We start from the raw sequence: 17,227 nt of genomic DNA, 5'->3' as shown, positions 1-17,227 counted from the left end.
AATTAATTTAATTAGTTTGAAAAGAAATTTAACGAAATTCGTTTATATGAAATTGATTTGCTATTTGAAATTTTGACTCATAGAAATTAGTCGACATAATAATTCAATAGACATGAAGTAAAATAACAAGTTTAACATCAATATCACTGTCTTGAATATTATATTTATGATTTATAAAAATTATGTTTTCGAGTACTTTTCATCGTTTTCATCAAAAATTACTTACTTCGCTTGTCTTTTTTGCTATACTGATTATTTTAAGACTTAATTTGAGTTTTTTTAAATTCAAAAGTTTTTAAATCAAAATGCTTTGAGTTATTTCTATGGTATTTGACCTTTAAATCCAACATGTAATTTTTTAGTTTTTCTTATAATGGACGTAGTAATCAATTTAAAAAGTTGACAAATTTACTGATGAAATGTTTTTAATTTTCCAAAAATGGGAAAAAAATTAATGTTTGAATCTTTAAAATTGTACAAATTATCAAATTTTTGGAGACAAAGTTTAAATTATTCGAAAAAAAGCTTACATTTTTATACAATTTCAATTTAATTTTTTCCTAAAGTCATAATTTTTTACATTCAATTTTCATTTTTTAATTTCTTAGGTCTGAGATTTTAAACTAAAATTTTAAATTGATTTTTCAAATGATCACTAAATTAGTATTACAATAATAATTTCCACACATAACGTGTATATAATTTTTGGTTCTGATAAAAGAAATTTCTGCATCGGTACAAAAATGTCTTTCGTTTGTAAAAAACATTGCGCATCTCCGAATTTTAGTTATTAAATTTTTGGATATTTATTATAATCACCTTAAAGCGACAATCGTCAAGTGGTTAGAGCGTAGAATTACCGTTCTAACGACCCGGGTTCAATCCCAAGGAAAGTCTAGTTCGATTCCGGTGCTTTTTCGCTGTTTTAGTCACATCAACTCGGTTTGTGTGATTCGCGATACACAAATTGTGGTTTAGTACGTTGCATTGATATACCCTGGGTTATGAAGCGTGCAGAGTTGAAAGAAAGCGAAACGTCCATTGGACAAAAAACAGTCATCACGAAAAAATCTTCGTCTTTAATTATCGCTCATCGCTTCAAAATCGAAAATTCATTAATAAAAATAAAATTAAGTTGTAAAAGACTGTAGCTTGGTCTCTTAAAATGAATTTGTGATCATGAAAACAGAAATAAAATATAAATTTTTTTTGAAAAAAAAAGTATGATTACTTTGTCTTATATTGTAAGACAATCAATCATTCAGTATCATTTTTGGTATAATTTCAAGGAAACTTTTCATAACTTATGATGAGTTAATAAGATACTTTAAAGACTAGAGATCAGTTATAATTTCATCATCATCCTGACGCTTGATTGGATCTTCTCGTAAAAGTGCTCGGATGAAGCTAAAATATGGAGCATAAAATAATAACTAAACAAAATTTAAGTTCAATCAAAAATTTACTAACTTGTATAAATATATGAAGAAAATGATGAGATAGAATCCTAAATAAACCAAGCATAAGCTCATGTGCTTCTTGATTTGTCCTCGATTCTGGTAAAAAACGACAAAAAATTTAATAATTTTTTATAATTTTAAATATAAAAAATTTACAGAGAAAAAAAAAATTACGCCCATTTTTCAACCAATGAACTCACATGAATCTCTGCTGGATCAAAAATTCCGATATTTCCTTTTGGAATAGTCAAGAATTCATAGATTAAGTATCCAGCGAATGGAAGATTGACTAGAAATAAAATCCAGTGTCCGGTAAATAATAGTAATAGCATAATTATTATATGAGCTGTAATTTTTGGTATACTCCAAATGTTAAGCTTTGAGCAGCACTGCTGTGCATTTATGTAGTCACATTCGAGATCTGATAAGGTAAGTACCTGCAATTTTAGTAAATTTAATTAAAATTTTTATTTTATGCAATTTTTTATGATTTAAATTTTTGAATGAAAACTTACAAAATATATAAGAAGAAACAGAACTGCACCAGTATCAATGAGGTTGAATCCAAAGACAACCTTGTCTGCTATCATGTTTAATTTATTCTATTTATTTTTTTTATTTATTTTATAATAATATTTTTTCTTTCTTTATTTATATTTTTGATTTTTTTTTTGGCTGAGCGTTTTTTGAGCTGCAAGTAAATTGCTATTTTGAATTTATATTTTCCGTTAGGTTTAGGAGCATATTGTTTAGAAATGTTGTATTTTGCATTGCTTTAAAATCCGTCCTTAGCTTAGCGTGAATCTGTCGTGGGGCAGGAAATCACCAATTACAACATCACAACAGAGTCACGCTGGATTTGGAGCAAATTTAAATTATTTTACTTAGTACGCCTGTCACTTCGTCAGGTAATTGAGTTTCGAAACACCCAATTTTAATGTTCAAAGTCAAATTCAAAAATTCTATTTAAAGATAAGCAGACACATAAGACAAAACAATGTCAGTAGTGAAAAGTACATAAACTAATCAGCGATAACTTTCTGTAAAAAACTTCTTATCAGTCCAAACTTTTTCTTCTTTCCTTATAACATTTTATTTTTTTTTTTCCTTATAAAGTTTACAAAAGAATTTTGAGGAATATGAGAAATACAAATATCAATAATAATTTTATGGTTGCCCACTTTCTTACCCCGATATATATTTTCAATAAACTTTGATAATCATAAATTTAATTCTGAGATAGTATTAAATCTTAAATGTTATCAACTTTCTATCAAAAAAATCGATAGAAATTGTCTTTAAATTTCCATTAAAATGAATAAAAGTTGGTTTTTTGGAATTAAATTGAATTTACTTTCCTAGCAATGGCAAGTGTTGACGATAGACGAGAAGATCTCTAACAATGACACCAAGTGAGAATAAGAAGACAACACCGGCTGGCATAATTTTTCCTGAATTGTAGAATCTGTGGGTTATAATTAAGATTTTATTATTAATCGATGTTATGCTGGCATTCAACCGGACAATTAGTTTTATGGAAAAATTACTGTAATTCTCTTTACAAGCCAATACAAAAAGTATAATAATCATACTGTAAAGTGGGAATAAAATGTAATTTGTAATATGGGTTCTTAATTTTTGTACCTGAATCTTCTCTATAATAAACTTTTAACTTTATGACAATCTTCAAAAAACTCAATTTATCAAAAATTTTCTAACTTTCCAGAATATTCTAACTCAAAATGTAAATTTATCGACATTTTGAATTATTTGTTGACATTTTTAATGCTTAACTTATTATATTAAAATTCTAGTTTCCACAAACATTCCAACAGCCGTTTACGCTGAAATTTCAATGACTTACCTGTATCCCATCAATCCTCCCAATGCGGATGCTGTAACAAACTGCAAAGTCGGCCTAGGTGGCTCAGAAAATGAATTTAAATATGCGCCGACACCAAGAACAGCACCGAATGAAAGTCCAGCAGCTAAAGATGGAATTGATTGTGCCTTAATATATCCAAAAATTCCACCACTTGCGACTAAAGCAGAATATGCGAATCCGATGAAATCCATCTTAGTCCAATCGAATGTCATTTAAAACTGATTTGATGATTGTTTTGATGTGAAAATAAAAAATTATAATCGAAGATTTCGTGATAATAAGAAGAAGGCAACCGATGATTATGAACTTTACTTGTTGAATGAATGTAGATTAAAAATCTTTGTCGGAATGACAATTACGATATTGTTTGGAGAGTTTTTTGAAATTTATTTTCAACGGATTTTTAAGTTGAAATTTTCATGGTTAATTTTTGAGAGTTTAACATTTTTTATATAAATAATCAATCATGTTTTATTATTTTTGAACAAATCTGCACCGAGTTTAGCTGCACCAGTTAATGTAGCGACAGCAATTGCTGTTTCAGCCGCAGTTGCAGCTCCAGCTATCAAACCTATTCCTGATCCAACACTTGCACCAATCATACCAAGTGTTAAAGCTTCAGAAACTGAATCATCAAATTCCAATTGTTCTCCAGATATTTCTTTACGAATTGGTTTTGACATTAAACTTGAAGCAGTTCCGAATAAAAACCCACTTATAGGAGGAACCGGTAACGTTAAGAATCCACCTTAAATTGTTTAAAATTTAAGATAGCAAAAAAGCAAGATAAATACAAGATGTACCTGTTGCACATGCAGCACCTCCAATAAATGACACAGTTTTTGTAAATCCATCAGCAAATTCGGTTATTCGACATTTACATGCACACGAAATCCCTTCTTTTCTGCCAGTACATTTATTACGATATTCAAACGATCCATAACAAAGTCCAACGTCACATGCTGTGCATTTCATAGCTGCTCTGTCTAACTGGAAGGTAATAGGTACTGAAATAATCTATAATGCATAAAACTTAATCATTTTAAGTGTTCGAATTAATATAATCAAATAAAAGAATTGGTGATGATGATATCATTTTTTAAGATATCAAAAACAAAAATTTACTAAATAACTGCAATAAAAGATAAAGTTAGATTATGATTTTGAACACAAAACTTTCAAACCTTTTAGAAATCAATCGTAGTTTATTCGACAAAAAACAATTATCACATTAAGAAAATTAATAAACAAAATATAAATATTTTTAAAACATATTTCTGCTATTCTTTCTAAATTGATTAAAATAGATCCGTTTCCATAGTAATTTGAATCTACTGCAAAAAAATACAGAAGAAATTGTAAAATGTTTTTTGCGAACTTTAATATCTAAAGTGCCATTCACTTGTTAAATAACTCCAAAAAAACGACTTTTTCTAAATTATCCCCATCTTGCCACATATTCTTCATTAAAATTTTTATATTGCTGCAACTTAGACCTCCTACCTAAGCCCATTAAGTAATAAGTGAACGACCCCAAAAATGTATAAAATTAGGTTCCATCCGGAGCGTTTTTGGCGGGTTAAAAAATTTAAAACCATTCCAAAGTTTTCTGGATTATTTTTTTGAATTTTTAATAATTTTTAAAAGGACTTTTCAATATCTTCGCATTATTTTATGTGAAAAAGTTTTAATTGTTTTCGAATTAAAAATAACTTGACGTCATGACTTTTATGACATCAGTATATTCACAAAGTTGTGAAAATTTTAAAGTTTACGATTTATTCTGAATATTTACAATATGCCAAACATTAAATGTAATATTGAGTAAATTAACTATTAGTTAAATTAATTAAGAATAATAATTTGTAAAGTAAGCCTGAAGACGAAAAGTTGTTTTTAAAATTCAAAGTTTTCTCTTTACATAATTGAACGTTTAATTTTGTTTATCCTCTAATTTATATTATTATTTTCTACTATTTACCTTAAGTTTTCTCTTTGTAACAATAAGTAGATAAAATTAAATTAAAATAACTAATAAAAGTCTCTAATCGTTGCAAGAAGTAGCGGGAATATAATGAAAAATATTTCCAATTTTTTATTTATTTTAAGTATAACATGATCGTGAATAAGAAAAATATAACAAATGATATCGTTTATTACACAGGCGTATTCGGTGTTAAAGAGGAGGCTGGTTAAGTCTCCGCTTTTTTAAAAAAAATTCTTTAGTTTTTTTTGTGAAAAAAATCATGAAACCCCCTAAACTTCAATAAGCTTCACCTCTGGACTTTGAACGTCAAAAGCGCAGTAACGAATTTTGTATAACAAAAAGAAAACTATTGCGTATTTGTTATGAAAATTATGAATTGTTATGAAATATCTTCTTTTAACAAAGAACTTGAAGTACTCCAAGTACAAATCTGTGAAAGAATGTTTATGAATTCCGCCGGTTGACTTCTTAAAGCTTTATGCTACGACATATTGATGACGATGAAATAACCGTCTTGTAATAGTTTTTCAAAAAGTCGTCATATGACGATAAGTTAATCGTCATCAAAATGTCGTGACGAATATTTTACCTCGTTTTTTACAACTTAATCATCATAAGTTACCGCTCGAGGTTGACGAAAGATTGTGAAAAATGATAAATCAACTGTTTTCAGTGTAAATTAATGCAAACAATTAGATTTTCAGCGAATTGTCATTTAGAAATTAATTTTAAGTAAAATTCCATTATTTATTTGTTTAACTACGATTGATTTATTGTTTTATTAGAAATAATTTTTCAATGGCTAAATAAATATAATTTACAAGATAAAATAAATTTGTTCTGGGAGTGCAGTTAAAAGGAGTACATAGCTCTAAAATGGATAGCCAGAAAAAAAAACTTGATTCCATATCCAATACCAAGTATTGAAGCATCAGATCTTTCACTGAAAAAAGTGTTTAGTATGCATCTATCAATCTGAATAATAAAACTCTCCATCATAGGCTAATTATTTAAGTATACAAACAAAGCAGACTGAAAACTATTCCTGACACTATCAAAAATTCTCCAATTTGTAAATTTTTGGATTTTATTTTTAAAGTGCTCATAAAAATAAAAACAAACATAAAAAAAATCTTTCCATTCAAGAAACTGGAAGTGACTTAATCCCATCAATAATCTCATTCACTTCTAGTTCATCGATACTTCCTCATTCAGACACCATTTGCTTCATCATGTACATCATCAAGGCTTCCAAACGTTTTCGTATCAACTTTTGATCATCCAAATTGCACGACAGCAAATGAATTTCAAATTTTTTATCAATTAAGACAGTCGAGCTTCCTTCCTCACTAAAAGCTGTTTCTGATGACGAACACGAATTTAAATATTGCTGACACTTTTTTCTTTTTTCAATCGGATCACCAAATTTGATGACTTCATCGATTAAATTATTAATAACATGAACAGATTCGACTTGTGAGTCGTCACGTATTGTATGAACATTAATGTTGACAGTTTGAAGGCGATCGTTGACTCGTTTTAGATGAAAATGCATTTCTTCTTGATCCATATCATCAATTTTTGGTATAAGAAAGTCAGTCCTTAGCATATCTATTCGTGTATTGAGTTCGTCACGTTTTTCTTGGAGTTTCTTTGCATGTTTACGAAGTCCTTCAACTTCACGATCGATTCCATCGAGGATTGACATTAAGTGATCTCTATAGGATTGAGATTTAATGAATTAATAATATTTAAATTTTTATAAGCCAAGGAAAAATAAAATTTAAATTTCAATATGATTATTTCTGATTAATTTAGATGTAAAATTTATGATCCTGGAAACCACACTAAATAGAAATAATCAAAATCCAGCATAGGTCAGCTGGTCAGTCTAGTCTCAAATCGAAATCGATGGAATTTGTCCTTAAGCTTGTCTTAAACCAGATTTAAGTTGACTTATTTTGTGTTAAAAAATCATACCGATTTGTTATTATCTAGTAACATTGTTATTATGTTTAAAAAATGAAAAAGTGAAAATTCTGGATAATTTCCTCAAATGTCAAGAAGTAATTCTTATATATTACTTGAAATAAATGTTATTTCATATTTTATTACGGCCTAATAACTCAGTTCAGTTCATACATCCAATCTAATTGACAAAATTAAATCAAATTTTCAAATATTTACCTTCCAATTCGACCACCATGCAGCAGATCTGTCCCAAAATCCTGCTTTTCAACGGAATCAATATCCATATCCATCTCTGCTCCTTCCATTGTTCTAAAAATCATAACACTAAATTACAATTGACTCACAAATTAGCACGAAAACATGAAAGTAAAATTTTATGCAAATTGCGAACTAAAAACATAAAAAATGAATGATGATTAAATACTTTGAACTAACTTGAATCGTTTAAACAAGGACATTAAATGAAGTACGAAAGCCTTAATTAAGGTCTATGAAAGAAAATGTGAAAAAAGCATAAGCACGAATTAAAGCTATTTTTGTGAATTTACTAGAACTTTTAAAAATTTACTTTTTTTGGAAAATTTATTTGCAATTTTATCGAAATTTCTACTTGAGTCTAGATTTTGTCGGACTAGAAGTTATATTGAGATAAGTACAAACAGATGATACCTGAGGTGATTAAATTTTTTATACTTGTAGAGATATTTTGCCGGTTAAATTTGAGTTTGAAATTAAAGAAGTGACATTAAAATATTGTTAAGAAAATCAAATTAAAAATACTTTTAAGTATAGAAAATTTTTGATTAAAAAAAAAAATATTATATTTTTTCAATTTTAATTTTTTTCAACATAATAAAAACTTATTTCTATTAAAATTTTATTACTAAACTAAATTTTCTTGCTTTAAATTTTAATAAGAAACATTTTGTATATTTTATGCTCACTTTATTAATTTCTGTATAAACTTTTAAAATTTATATTAAGAAAGATTATTTTTCATTTGCAATTAAATTTTTTTAAATATTTTTAGTAAAATGAATTTTTATTTTCAAAATAAATTATAATTTGTTTATAACGAATTTAAATATTTTAAATTCACACCAACAATTATATTTATTTTTAATTTCAGACTGAAAACAAACAAAAGAAATTGTTGATTCAATATTTTATAACATAGAAATGTTTGATTTAAATTATTATTTAAGTAAATGTAGACTTTGTTGGTCAGAAGTTTCAAATCAAGATTTTGAACAAATTGACGAGTTAACGTCAAACCAATATAAATTTATTACAAACAAAGAGGTAATCTAAAAAATACAAATTTAACAAAAAAAAAATTTTTAATGATTTTTTTTTAATTTTTTAGTTAGTGTCATCAGACAAGCTTTCTAGTTTATTATGCACAAATTGCAGCACAAAAATAAGTAGTTATCATCAGTATAAGCTAGAGCTTATTGAGAAGCAAGACAAATTATTATCGTTGCTAACTTTAAATGACCAGGATGATCAGTCAATTAAAATTCTTACACAAAACGAAATCGAAGTCAGTATACAGTCAACATTTCAAGATGAATCACAGATTGAAGAAGAATTCATTGAAGAAATTGATCAATTAGAAGAATCAGAAATAAATCCTGAAGAATCTCCAACAATTCAAATTATGATGCTAGAAAATACAGACCCTATAGAACTAGATTCAATTTATAAGCACCAACCGCCCTCATGTCAACACTGTTGCAAATCTTTTGTAGACAAAAGAAAACTCAATATTCATATTGAAAAATTTCATGAAAAAAATACTAGAAAATGTGAATATTGTGACTTTAATGCCAATAGTAAAAGTGAACTACTCAAGCATGTTAAAGTAAATCATTTGAAGCAAAATAGCTCAACAGCGGACGTTCGGATATGTCCAGATTGTGGAAAAATCCTAAAAGGCAACAATCATCTTAACTTTCATATTAAAACAAAACATTTAAAATTGACTAAATACCAATGTGATCTTTGCGGATTTCGAAGCTATGGAAAGTATGAAATTAGGTCTCATATTCTCATCCATCATTTACCATTGGAATTAAGGAAAGAATACAAATGTGACTTATGTCCATCAATTCTAACAACAGCAATGAGCCTTAAAACTCACAAACAGCATAAACATTCAGGCTTAAAACCTCACATGTGCATATTTTGCAATAAAAGTTATGCTTTAAAGGAAACACTCAAGTCACATATCAGAAATGTTCACAATGGTGAACGAAAGTACAAATGTCCATCATGCAACAAAGGATTTAATTCAAATCCACGACTGATTGATCATATCAATAACACACATGGACATAAACAAGAAATTCCTTGCAATAAATGTGGAAAAGTTTTTAATTCAATAAGAAATCTTCAAACACACTCAATCTATCATTTATCTCCGACACTCAAGTGCAATTCATGTGAAAAAATGTTCTATATAAAGAAAAATTTGCGGGAACATCAAGAGAGTGTGCATCTTGGAATCACATACCAGTGCGATGTGTGTCAGAGAAGCTTTCAGAGTACAAGTGGACTGAGAAGACACACAAAGAGTCATTGTAAAGGATAGTTGGGTATAAGTGGTACTGACAACATTTATAAATAATGAGTATTGATGATGAATGTTAAAAAAAAATATGCCAAAGAAATTTAAACAAAAAATAAATAAATTAAGAATTAATCTTTAGGAATTTATTTAATTGCTATTGATACTTGCAATACAAATTTATATATTTACTTAGATTGAGAACTCGGAGTTGACTATAATTTGTACGTAAAAGCTAAATAAAATCGACTTAACTTGAAATAAAATTGGAGTCGACTTCGAGTTTTGCTTAAATTTTAGTACTTATATCCACGGTATATTTACAAATGCTTTAGCCAAGATCATCAACAGATTGTCTGGATGACATTTAAAAGGTTTAAGATCAAATAATCAACAGCATTTTTCTATATTTGTTCAAAATTTTGCAGGAAGAATTCAATAGAAAATTTGATTTGACTACAAAAGAAATTCGAGTCGACTTCGAGCTTTGGATCTGAATACTATGATGTCCTTGCAATTATTTTTCATGATCTACAGAGTAATTTTAGTTGCAAGAGTAACTTTCATACTCATCTCTCGTCTCTTCTTTTGTCAAACCTTGGTAATGAACTTTATAATGTTCTCGAAGTTGAATTTTAAACCTGAATGATTCCGAACAATGTTCACAATGATATATAGAGTCACCAACATGGTTTTTCTGAAGATGCTTGATAAGATCACCTGTTAAGTATTAGAATCAGATAATTAAAATAGATAAAGTTGAGATTATTAAAAAAAGTATTTAAAGACAGTTTTTGATAAAATTAGCTTAATTATAGACAGCATGAATTCTGAAAAACTATATGTTTTATCTTTCAAATTTGAATTCAGAGATTCAAGTTGGATTGATAAATTTCGTCTCTAAAAAAATAATATCTAAAAATCTTTTATACCTTTCGATGTGTACGCATTTGAACAAAATTGACATTCATGTGGCTTCAAATCTGTATGAGTTATCATGTGTTTCTTCAAATTAAATGCAGCTGCAAACTTTAGTGAGCAACCGTCAAATGTACATGCAAACTTTTTTTGTGGCGGAATTTTCATATGCACTCTCATTATGTGATTCTTTAATGACTTCATTTCTGCAAATCTATTTCCACAAATATCGCAGACGTAGCGTGACAAGTGATTTGGATCGTGGCATCGTTTGTGTCTGTACAAGTTCTCAATGTAGGAAAATTTGGCTGGACAGCTGAAAAATCAAATAATTAATAGTGTTATTAAAATTTAAGTTCTAATCGAAAAATGGTCAAATTTTCACTTGAGTTTCTGAATTCTCAAATCCAAGATTCAATACATTTTAAATCCATTATTGAAATTTCTAATCGGTATATTGATTTTTGTTTTCAATGAATTAAAATGTTAAATTAGGATAAATCCAAAAACATTCACCCTATAGAGTAAGATTCCGAATTCAACATACAGTTCTATAAGCATGTCCAAAATTCAGAAACTCATTTGAAATATGTTCTATATCTACATTAAATTCTCTACTAAGACACACCTACTCACCTATCGCATGGAAAAAACTGTCCAGAATGAATCTTCATGTGCTTCTTCATAATGTGATGATTTGCAAAACTTTTTCCACACTCACTGCATATGGTAGCTGTAGTAGTAATACTTGGTCCAGTAGTCAAAGAACGTTCCTTTCTTTGCGTATATTTTTCCTTAACAAATGTTGGATCAGCATCATTGTCATCTTTGCCAATTCCATGAACTGTTGTGAGATGAAAAATTAAGGTTGATGTTGCAGTGGTTGTCTTATATTTTGTAAGGAGCTTTCGGCTCAGACATATAATGCAATAATGGAAACTTTGATTGACGTGCTCATTATTTGCGGTATAAAGTCGTCCAAAATGTCTCCAAGCCATTGAAGTTTTTGGAGTTCTATCTTTTTTATAGCAATCTATGTGCATCCCTTCTTCATATTCATCACATACCGTTGTAATCATTGTACTAAAATGTTCTTCATTTATGTGATCATCAAGCTCGTCAGTTGTTGAGAATTCAAGTCCACAATAAATACAGTTTGTGCTACTTTTCACTACTTCCTTTCGAATTTTCTTTTGGATTGGTTGTGGATCAGAATTGTAAATATTAGACTGAACAAAAATTGTATCTTGATCTTGAACTTCATTTTTGATTCTTATATTACATCCTTCAATGCTGGATCTGAGGACTTTTTCACTGGATAAGCTTACATCCCTTAGCTTGTAAGCATTGACGATTATTTCCAAGCAGGAACTACAAATTTTTTGCGGCAGATTAAAATCTTCACCATCGTAAATTTTTATAGGCAGAATAATCATTGCTAATACTGATATTGGCAATCCTTCTCGATATTCATTCAAATCTGATGCATCATAGCTTTCAGTAAGACAAAGTCGACATAGCTGTGACATTGTGAATGTAGGAGATGTTTTCTAGTCTATAATAATTAAACTTTTGCCACGAAATTTCTTTTTTGGACAATTTGTTTTGAATAAAATCAATCAACTCAGTAACCAAATATTTTGATTTCAAATTCTACAAAAAAATGTCCCATCTCAGTAAAGTTTCGCAAGTCTCCAATTAATAATAACCATTGATAAGCCCATTTCATCCCTTCAGAACGAAAAAACTTCCCAATAAGACACAATAATTTTTCCTTCGTCTTTTTTAGATCGATAAAAATTAAAAATCTCTAAAATTTATCATGGCAAGTCAAACTCAAGGTATTCAACAATTGCTTACTGCTGAAAAGCGTGCAGCTGAAAAGGTATCGGAAGCTAGAAAGCGCAAACAGAAGCGTTTGAAGCAAGCAAAGGAAGAGGCCCAGGATGAAATTGAAAAGTATCGTCAGGAACGAGAAAGACAGTTCAAGGAATTTGAGTCAAAACATATGGGCTCCCGTGAAGGAGTTGCTGCTAAAATCGATGCTGATACGGTTACAAAAATTGGTGAAATGACTAAACAAATTAATGTCAATAAGAATTTGGTCATTCAAGATATTTTGCAGTTGGTATATGACATTAAACCTGAAGTTCATAAGAACTATTTATTAAAATTCCATAACAAGTAAATTAAATCTTTATTGACGTGATGTGCTACATTAAAGTTTGTTGATTGACCGTATATTTAATGAATATGACAATTTTTGTGCTTAGACGTAGTACTTTAGTGAGGTGGAGTTCTTTTGTTGAGAATTGGATGTGAGTTTTGGTTTAGTATATTTTATGGATTTATCGACTAATTCATGTAACATCAAAGGATTAATCTAGACAAGTGTGGACAGCTTAGTTTAAAAAAGATGACTAATTACATCTGGACATTATTTCAAAAATCAGTGTTGCGGTTTAAGCAAAATTGGAAGTAATAAACAGTTTTGCAGTGAAGAGTTACCTTAACTTACATACAATATCTGATTGCAACTTTGAATGTGTTCTTATAAATCGTCACAAATCTGAACCCATACTTTACATCCATCCCCAAAAGTTCCCAACCACACAATGAATCGTTAATAACGTATTATTATAAATAATATTGTGCAACTTTAATCTCCATATACAGACATATTATGACAAAAAATATCCATAACAAAAAAAAAAATTATTCCACTTTCAATTTTTAATTGTTAAATTTAAAGATGATTCTCAAAACTACTAACGAATACATGTTAAAAATTATTTTTATTTGAATAATCATATTTAATTTGGAATTTATTGAAATTTATTTGCGAATTTGATGAAAATATAAATATTGAAATTTAAATAAATATAGTGAAGAAAGGAAAAAGTTTGTTTATTTTATTTAATTTATTTTTCATATAAAAGGTCCGAAATCACTGAGCTTACTCAGCAATAAACATTCCATGATAACTAAAGTCACCAAATGTTTTTTGGAATAGCAAACATGCCAAGTAAATGAGATAAGAGTAAACTCCAATCTGATAAGTCCTCCAAATATAGGTAACAAGTTTTTGTTTTCGAAATGCCTTAGTAAAGTCACTAACGTCTTCATTCAGCATATTTTCTACGAAATTAAGACAGGTGGTTCGTATGATTGTAACTTCATCTGAGAGTTTTGTGCTGACATAAAAGTCATCGAATTCATGAGGTGGAATTGCACTGTCTAAGTCTAGAAATTTGATGTTTGTAAATTTGAAGTCCTTTAGAGTAAAATGAAGCATTGCCTTTTCTGATTCCATGATTATGCGTTGGAATTTTAAAAGTCTGAAAAACAACACAAAATACTCATAAGTCAAAACTTTATACCTTCAAATAAGTTTTGTCTATACTTGGGTTTTTTTCCTGTAAGTCTCAGCAATCCATCGTATATTAAGGCTGGGATAATTTGCTCAACAATTTTAATCAACCAGAAAAGAAAAATACATTTTGTATGAGTCATATCCATATACATAATCGAATTATTAGATGGATAAACTTGATGCATTTTCTGCCAGCTCATTGAATAAAATGAAGGCTTTTTTGAGCTTGTTGCATTATAAATTGGAATTTCAGCTGTAGTTTGATGTTCCTTCCATGTTTTCCATGCTGCGACAATCATTCCTTTAACACATAAGTCAACTGAAATATAATCAAGTTTTCTGAATCCATCAACCATTGATGCATGCAGAATACCAAGAATTGCTGTGAAGCAGTAAGAAAATGGCCCGTTCAAATTGTCAAGCCAGCCTGGAAGGGGTTCACTTTCGCTTCCTGAATCAATAAATAAAGTTGAAATTAATTTTAAGATATTCAATATGCTAACAAAAGACTCGGATGCTTTGAACATGCTATAAGCATCTTCCTTAATAACAGATCCTTACCAGCAATAATAGAAGGCCGATAAATAACAATCGGTAGTTTCTTTGTGTCCCGGTAGTATTTACAGACTTGTTCTGATAGATGTTTTGTAAAAGTGTAAGTATTGGGTGCATTGTCCGTCAATCTAAAAAAAATATAAGAACATAGACTTCAGTATGAAACAGAACTCGAAATTGGATGTGAGTCACGACTTGACATTAATATGCAAAATTTAATAGACTTCTTGGTGCTGCCTAATTTTTGGAATGATGCAAATAAATTATTATTATTTTTATTAAACGTACAGACTACATCAAAAAGGCAGATAAAGGATGGATAATAATTGAGAAATAACTTTCTATGATGACAGGGCAAGAACAGGCAAGAAATTCAATTTTAGGATCTTTTTCGTAGCACTGTGTATTATAAACTTGATCTAACACTTATCATTATTCACTAATGCTTGAGATGAAATTTTGATAATCTTAGATCTATATTACAGCCAAAGGTTAAAAGGGTTTTTATTTAAAATTAAATTTTTTTTAAATTTTGTTTCAAATCACTGTGATTGGTCAAAAGATCAACCCGGAAAGCAAATGGTGTAAAAATGTCAAAAAATCCAGTGTTAAGTTAATGTGATTTTTATCTTTTTCTACACTTTGTGTCTTCTGGTAAAATATAATCTAGTGATTATCTTTGTATAACAAGAAAAATAGTCCCTTGTTAAATAAATATTGCCATATTAGGATTAAATACTAACTTCTTTTCCAAAGCATCCAGCATTCCATCGTCAATGGTTTCAGCATAATTAATAAATTTCCTCCAATCGACATCAGCTGGATAAAATATTTCATCAGAACCATATATTTTTGGTTGTATAAATGAAGTCGAAACATGAACTAATGCCTTTAAATGTGGAATCTTCTCGGCAATTTTACACACTTCTAATGTACCTCGCGTATTCATTAAAATAGCTGAACTTAGAGGATCATCAAATCGTACAGATGCAGCACAATGAAAAATTATTGAACAACTTTTAATTTTTTCAACATCAGCATCGGAAAGACCTAATCGAAGTTTCTGGACATCTCCGTCTAATGCATGAATTTTGTTAATTGCTGTTGGATCTGAAGCTTTTAATTTGTTAAATAATTTACAGTTTATGATTGTGTCTATTCTGTCAGATGAACTGACGCCTTTTCTAGATCTAATAATCACATAAATCTTTTTAATTCCTGAGCAGCTTCTCAGCAATTTTTCAATCAACACACGACCAACAAATCCAGTTCCACCAGTAATAAAAACTTCACTACCATCAAAAAAATTTTTAATTGATGTCAATTCTTCGACTGCCATTTTAATAATGAAATAGGAAATAATGTGCTTTGAATCAATTTATATAGTACTTAGTGCAAATTAGTTTAATTGACCTTTTTTGCATTGACAATGAAATTTAGTTAATGCAATTTTAACCTTGAAATTTAAATTTTTAATAATTATTGTTCTAAAGTTTACGTTAGTCACACTTCAATTCTAAAGCCAATTTGTCACTTATTATTAAACTAAAATTTGATGTGGATTGTTGGCCCTTCACAATTGATCTAGAAAGAATTATTTATTTTCATGGATATCGAAGTTCTATGTCCGAGTTTTACATAATTATACAACGACTAACTAATTGATGAAAAAGAAAGAAGTTTTTTGTAATTAATTATTCAACTTTCAGTGACTTATGACTTTATTTTCATTACTTTGTCGTTTTATTATTTTTCATACTATATTTTAAATTATTGTAATTTAGAATGCACATTGAAATATTGTAATTTTGCAATTAGGAAAAGTTTTGAAAAAAAAAAAAATAATCTAAGTTATTTTTATGATTTTTATTTGATAAAATACTTTTCAATAAAAGTATTAAGTTCCATGTTTCTCAATGTAAACCTGAGGCGTAGTTAGAAATTTTTTGAGAGCAATCTCATAGAAAATCAATAAAAACATAGTATTTTATTTTTATAATAAATATTCATTTTTTTTATTGAATATTGCTTAAAAGTTACTCATTTCAACAGAAAAAGCCAAAAAAGCTTTCTATTGCATTAAACATTCAGCAATAAAAGTAAACTTTACTAATAGGATTCACATTCAGCAAATTATAAATTTGTGAAACTTTTAAGACGTTTTGAAAAATATTTACAAGATTATTTTTTGTTTATTAAACTTTTCTATGAGCATTTATTAAAAGCTGATTTTTTGGTAATCGAACTTCGGAAATTTATAATCCAAAATTTAAAAAAAAAAAAACTCATATCAATAAATTTTTTTTTTGCTTTTCTGCTTTAAAAAAATTATTAAAAATATAAATGGTATAAGATTCCCAAGTATAAAAATTAAATTTGAAGAATTAACACAAAAATGTCTATATGAAAAGAAATTGAAAATTTAAAATCAATTTTTATTAATATGAAATAATTTTTTTAAGAGCTTCAAAAGAATTAAACTATATTTTAAATTCGTTTATGAAGGAAT

The 17,227-nt window shown here is 28.4% G+C and overlaps 8 protein-coding genes across 15 annotated transcripts; 2 read left to right on the top strand and 6 right to left on the bottom strand.

The window, feature by feature from the left end:
* Positions 1 to 1,094: 1,094 nt before the first annotated feature.
* cnir (cornichon-like protein) lies at positions 1,095 to 2,136 on the bottom strand. Its single transcript, XM_070651856.1, has 4 exons — positions 1,976 to 2,136; positions 1,661 to 1,897; positions 1,471 to 1,556; positions 1,095 to 1,407 (listed from the first exon to the last, which is right to left on the bottom strand). Exons 1-4 carry the CDS (start codon positions 2,048 to 2,050, stop codon positions 1,335 to 1,337), a joined length of 471 nt encoding a protein of 156 aa, XP_070507957.1. The 5' UTR covers positions 2,051 to 2,136; the 3' UTR covers positions 1,095 to 1,334.
* Positions 2,137 to 2,528: 392 nt separating this feature from the next.
* LOC139099416 (transmembrane protein 14 homolog) lies at positions 2,529 to 3,646 on the bottom strand. Its single transcript, XM_070651862.1, has 2 exons — positions 3,325 to 3,646; positions 2,529 to 2,925 (listed from the first exon to the last, which is right to left on the bottom strand). Exons 1-2 carry the CDS (start codon positions 3,555 to 3,557, stop codon positions 2,811 to 2,813), a joined length of 348 nt encoding a protein of 115 aa, XP_070507963.1. The 5' UTR covers positions 3,558 to 3,646; the 3' UTR covers positions 2,529 to 2,810.
* A 62-nt stretch (positions 3,647 to 3,708) lies between these two features.
* On the bottom strand, positions 3,709 to 5,580 carry LOC139099414 (uncharacterized). 5 transcript variants are annotated; one of them, XM_070651859.1, is made up of 3 exons: positions 5,327 to 5,580; positions 4,149 to 4,352; positions 3,709 to 4,093 (listed from the first exon to the last, which is right to left on the bottom strand). In XM_070651859.1, exons 2-3 carry the CDS (start codon positions 4,318 to 4,320, stop codon positions 3,810 to 3,812), a joined length of 456 nt encoding a protein of 151 aa, XP_070507960.1. In that variant the 5' UTR covers positions 4,321 to 4,352; positions 5,327 to 5,580; the 3' UTR covers positions 3,709 to 3,809. The 5 variants fall into 5 exon arrangements, with proteins under 5 accessions (XP_070507960.1, XP_070507961.1, XP_070507959.1 ...); XM_070651860.1 differs by having other exon boundaries at positions 4,149 to 4,331; XM_070651858.1 differs by having other exon boundaries at positions 4,149 to 4,335; positions 5,327 to 5,578.
* An 821-nt stretch (positions 5,581 to 6,401) lies between these two features.
* On the bottom strand, positions 6,402 to 7,956 carry LOC139099370 (BAG family molecular chaperone regulator 2). 3 transcript variants are annotated; one of them, XM_070651810.1, is made up of 4 exons: positions 7,872 to 7,940; positions 7,739 to 7,791; positions 7,520 to 7,612; positions 6,402 to 7,050 (listed from the first exon to the last, which is right to left on the bottom strand). In XM_070651810.1, exons 2-4 carry the CDS (start codon positions 7,759 to 7,761, stop codon positions 6,540 to 6,542), a joined length of 627 nt encoding a protein of 208 aa, XP_070507911.1. In that variant the 5' UTR covers positions 7,762 to 7,791; positions 7,872 to 7,940; the 3' UTR covers positions 6,402 to 6,539. The 3 variants fall into 3 exon arrangements, with proteins under 3 accessions (XP_070507911.1, XP_070507912.1, XP_070507910.1); XM_070651811.1 differs by lacking the exon at positions 7,739 to 7,791 and having other exon boundaries at positions 7,872 to 7,956; XM_070651809.1 differs by having other exon boundaries at positions 7,739 to 7,876.
* A 500-nt stretch (positions 7,957 to 8,456) lies between these two features.
* On the top strand, positions 8,457 to 9,990 carry LOC139099443 (zinc finger protein 320-like). Its single transcript, XM_070651896.1, has 2 exons — positions 8,457 to 8,605; positions 8,670 to 9,990. The coding sequence occupies exons 1-2, from the start codon at positions 8,483 to 8,485 to the stop codon at positions 9,894 to 9,896; spliced, it is 1,350 nt and encodes a 449-aa protein (XP_070507997.1). The 5' UTR covers positions 8,457 to 8,482; the 3' UTR covers positions 9,897 to 9,990.
* A 45-nt stretch (positions 9,991 to 10,035) lies between these two features.
* On the bottom strand, positions 10,036 to 12,400 carry LOC139099442 (zinc finger protein 436-like). Its single transcript, XM_070651895.1, has 3 exons — positions 11,427 to 12,400; positions 10,805 to 11,106; positions 10,036 to 10,592 (listed from the first exon to the last, which is right to left on the bottom strand). Exons 1-3 carry the CDS (start codon positions 12,317 to 12,319, stop codon positions 10,417 to 10,419), a joined length of 1,371 nt encoding a protein of 456 aa, XP_070507996.1. The 5' UTR covers positions 12,320 to 12,400; the 3' UTR covers positions 10,036 to 10,416.
* Positions 12,401 to 12,513: 113 nt separating this feature from the next.
* On the top strand, positions 12,514 to 13,616 carry LOC139099453 (V-type proton ATPase subunit G-like). The gene is made up of 2 exons (XM_070651912.1): positions 12,514 to 13,108; positions 13,167 to 13,616. The coding sequence occupies exon 1, from the start codon at positions 12,613 to 12,615 to the stop codon at positions 12,976 to 12,978; it is 366 nt and encodes a 121-aa protein (XP_070508013.1). The 5' UTR covers positions 12,514 to 12,612; the 3' UTR covers positions 12,979 to 13,108; positions 13,167 to 13,616.
* On the bottom strand, positions 13,603 to 17,220 carry LOC139099439 (fatty acyl-CoA reductase 1-like). 2 transcript variants are annotated; one of them, XM_070651893.1, is made up of 5 exons: positions 16,601 to 17,220; positions 15,462 to 15,908; positions 14,725 to 14,846; positions 14,194 to 14,614; positions 13,603 to 14,128 (listed from the first exon to the last, which is right to left on the bottom strand). In XM_070651893.1, the coding sequence occupies exons 1-5, from the start codon at positions 16,624 to 16,626 to the stop codon at positions 13,747 to 13,749; spliced, it is 1,398 nt and encodes a 465-aa protein (XP_070507994.1). In that variant the 5' UTR covers positions 16,627 to 17,220; the 3' UTR covers positions 13,603 to 13,746. The 2 variants fall into 2 exon arrangements, with proteins under 2 accessions (XP_070507994.1, XP_070507993.1); XM_070651892.1 differs by lacking the exon at positions 16,601 to 17,220 and having other exon boundaries at positions 15,462 to 16,351.
* Positions 17,221 to 17,227: the final 7 nt, after the last annotated feature.

This window comes from Chironomus tepperi, unplaced genomic scaffold (assembly GCF_022539635.2).
Source record: "Chironomus tepperi strain 1889 unplaced genomic scaffold, CSIRO-AGI_Ctep_v1 contig_467, whole genome shotgun sequence".
NCBI classification, from domain to species: domain Eukaryota; kingdom Metazoa; phylum Arthropoda; class Insecta; order Diptera; family Chironomidae; genus Chironomus; species Chironomus tepperi.
Note: the sequence above shows the minus strand (reverse complement) of the source record. Positions and strands in the feature narration are given on the sequence as shown.

Excerpts from the sequence above, each read along its gene's own strand:
- cnir (XM_070651856.1), bottom strand. The coding sequence starts at position 2,050 with ATGATAGCAGACAAGGTTGTCTTTGGATTCAACCTCATTGATACTGGT. Across the intron at positions 1,557-1,660 it reads TTGATCCAGCAGAGATTCAT|AATCGAGGACAAATCAAGAA; the intron begins GTGAGTTCATTG and ends GTTTTTTACCAG. Across the intron at positions 1,408-1,470 it reads TTCTTCATATATTTATACAA|CTTCATCCGAGCACTTTTAC; the intron begins GTTAGTAAATTT and ends TCCATATTTTAG.
- LOC139099416 (XM_070651862.1), bottom strand. The coding sequence starts at position 3,557 with ATGACATTCGATTGGACTAAGATGGATTTCATCGGATTCGCATATTCT. Across the intron at positions 2,926-3,324 it reads GGAGGATTGATGGGATACAG|ATTCTACAATTCAGGAAAAA; the intron begins GTAAGTCATTGA and ends TATAACCCACAG.
- LOC139099414 (XM_070651859.1), bottom strand. The coding sequence starts at position 4,320 with ATGAAATGCACAGCATGTGACGTTGGACTTTGTTATGGATCGTTTGAA. Across the intron at positions 4,094-4,148 it reads AGGTGCTGCATGTGCAACAG|GTGGATTCTTAACGTTACCG; the intron begins GTACATCTTGTA and ends AAACAATTTAAG.
- LOC139099370 (XM_070651810.1), bottom strand. The coding sequence starts at position 7,761 with ATGTCCTTGTTTAAACGATTCAA. Across the intron at positions 7,613-7,738 it reads TCCTTGTTTAAACGATTCAA|AACAATGGAAGGAGCAGAGA; the intron begins GTTAGTTCAAAG and ends TATGATTTTTAG. Across the intron at positions 7,051-7,519 it reads CATGGTGGTCGAATTGGAAG|AGATCACTTAATGTCAATCC; the intron begins GTAAATATTTGA and ends TCAATCCTATAG.
- LOC139099443 (XM_070651896.1), top strand. The coding sequence starts at position 8,483 with ATGTTTGATTTAAATTATTATTTAAGTAAATGTAGACTTTGTTGGTCA. Across the intron at positions 8,606-8,669 it reads AATTTATTACAAACAAAGAG|TTAGTGTCATCAGACAAGCT; the intron begins GTAATCTAAAAA and ends TTAATTTTTTAG.
- LOC139099442 (XM_070651895.1), bottom strand. The coding sequence starts at position 12,319 with ATGTCACAGCTATGTCGACTTTGTCTTACTGAAAGCTATGATGCATCA. Across the intron at positions 11,107-11,426 it reads CAGTTTTTTCCATGCGATAG|CTGTCCAGCCAAATTTTCCT; the intron begins GTGAGTAGGTGT and ends TTGATTTTTCAG. Across the intron at positions 10,593-10,804 it reads AAATGCGTACACATCGAAAG|GTGATCTTATCAAGCATCTT; the intron begins GTATAAAAGATT and ends AATACTTAACAG.
- LOC139099453 (XM_070651912.1), top strand. The coding sequence starts at position 12,613 with ATGGCAAGTCAAACTCAAGGTATTCAACAATTGCTTACTGCTGAAAAG.
- LOC139099439 (XM_070651892.1), bottom strand. The coding sequence starts at position 16,057 with ATGGCAGTCGAAGAATTGACATCAATTAAAAATTTTTTTGATGGTAGT. Across the intron at positions 14,847-15,461 it reads CTGGATGCTTTGGAAAAGAA|ATTGACGGACAATGCACCCA; the intron begins GTTAGTATTTAA and ends TATTTTTTTTAG. Across the intron at positions 14,615-14,724 it reads TCGGCCTTCTATTATTGCTG|GAAGCGAAAGTGAACCCCTT; the intron begins GTAAGGATCTGT and ends TTATTGATTCAG.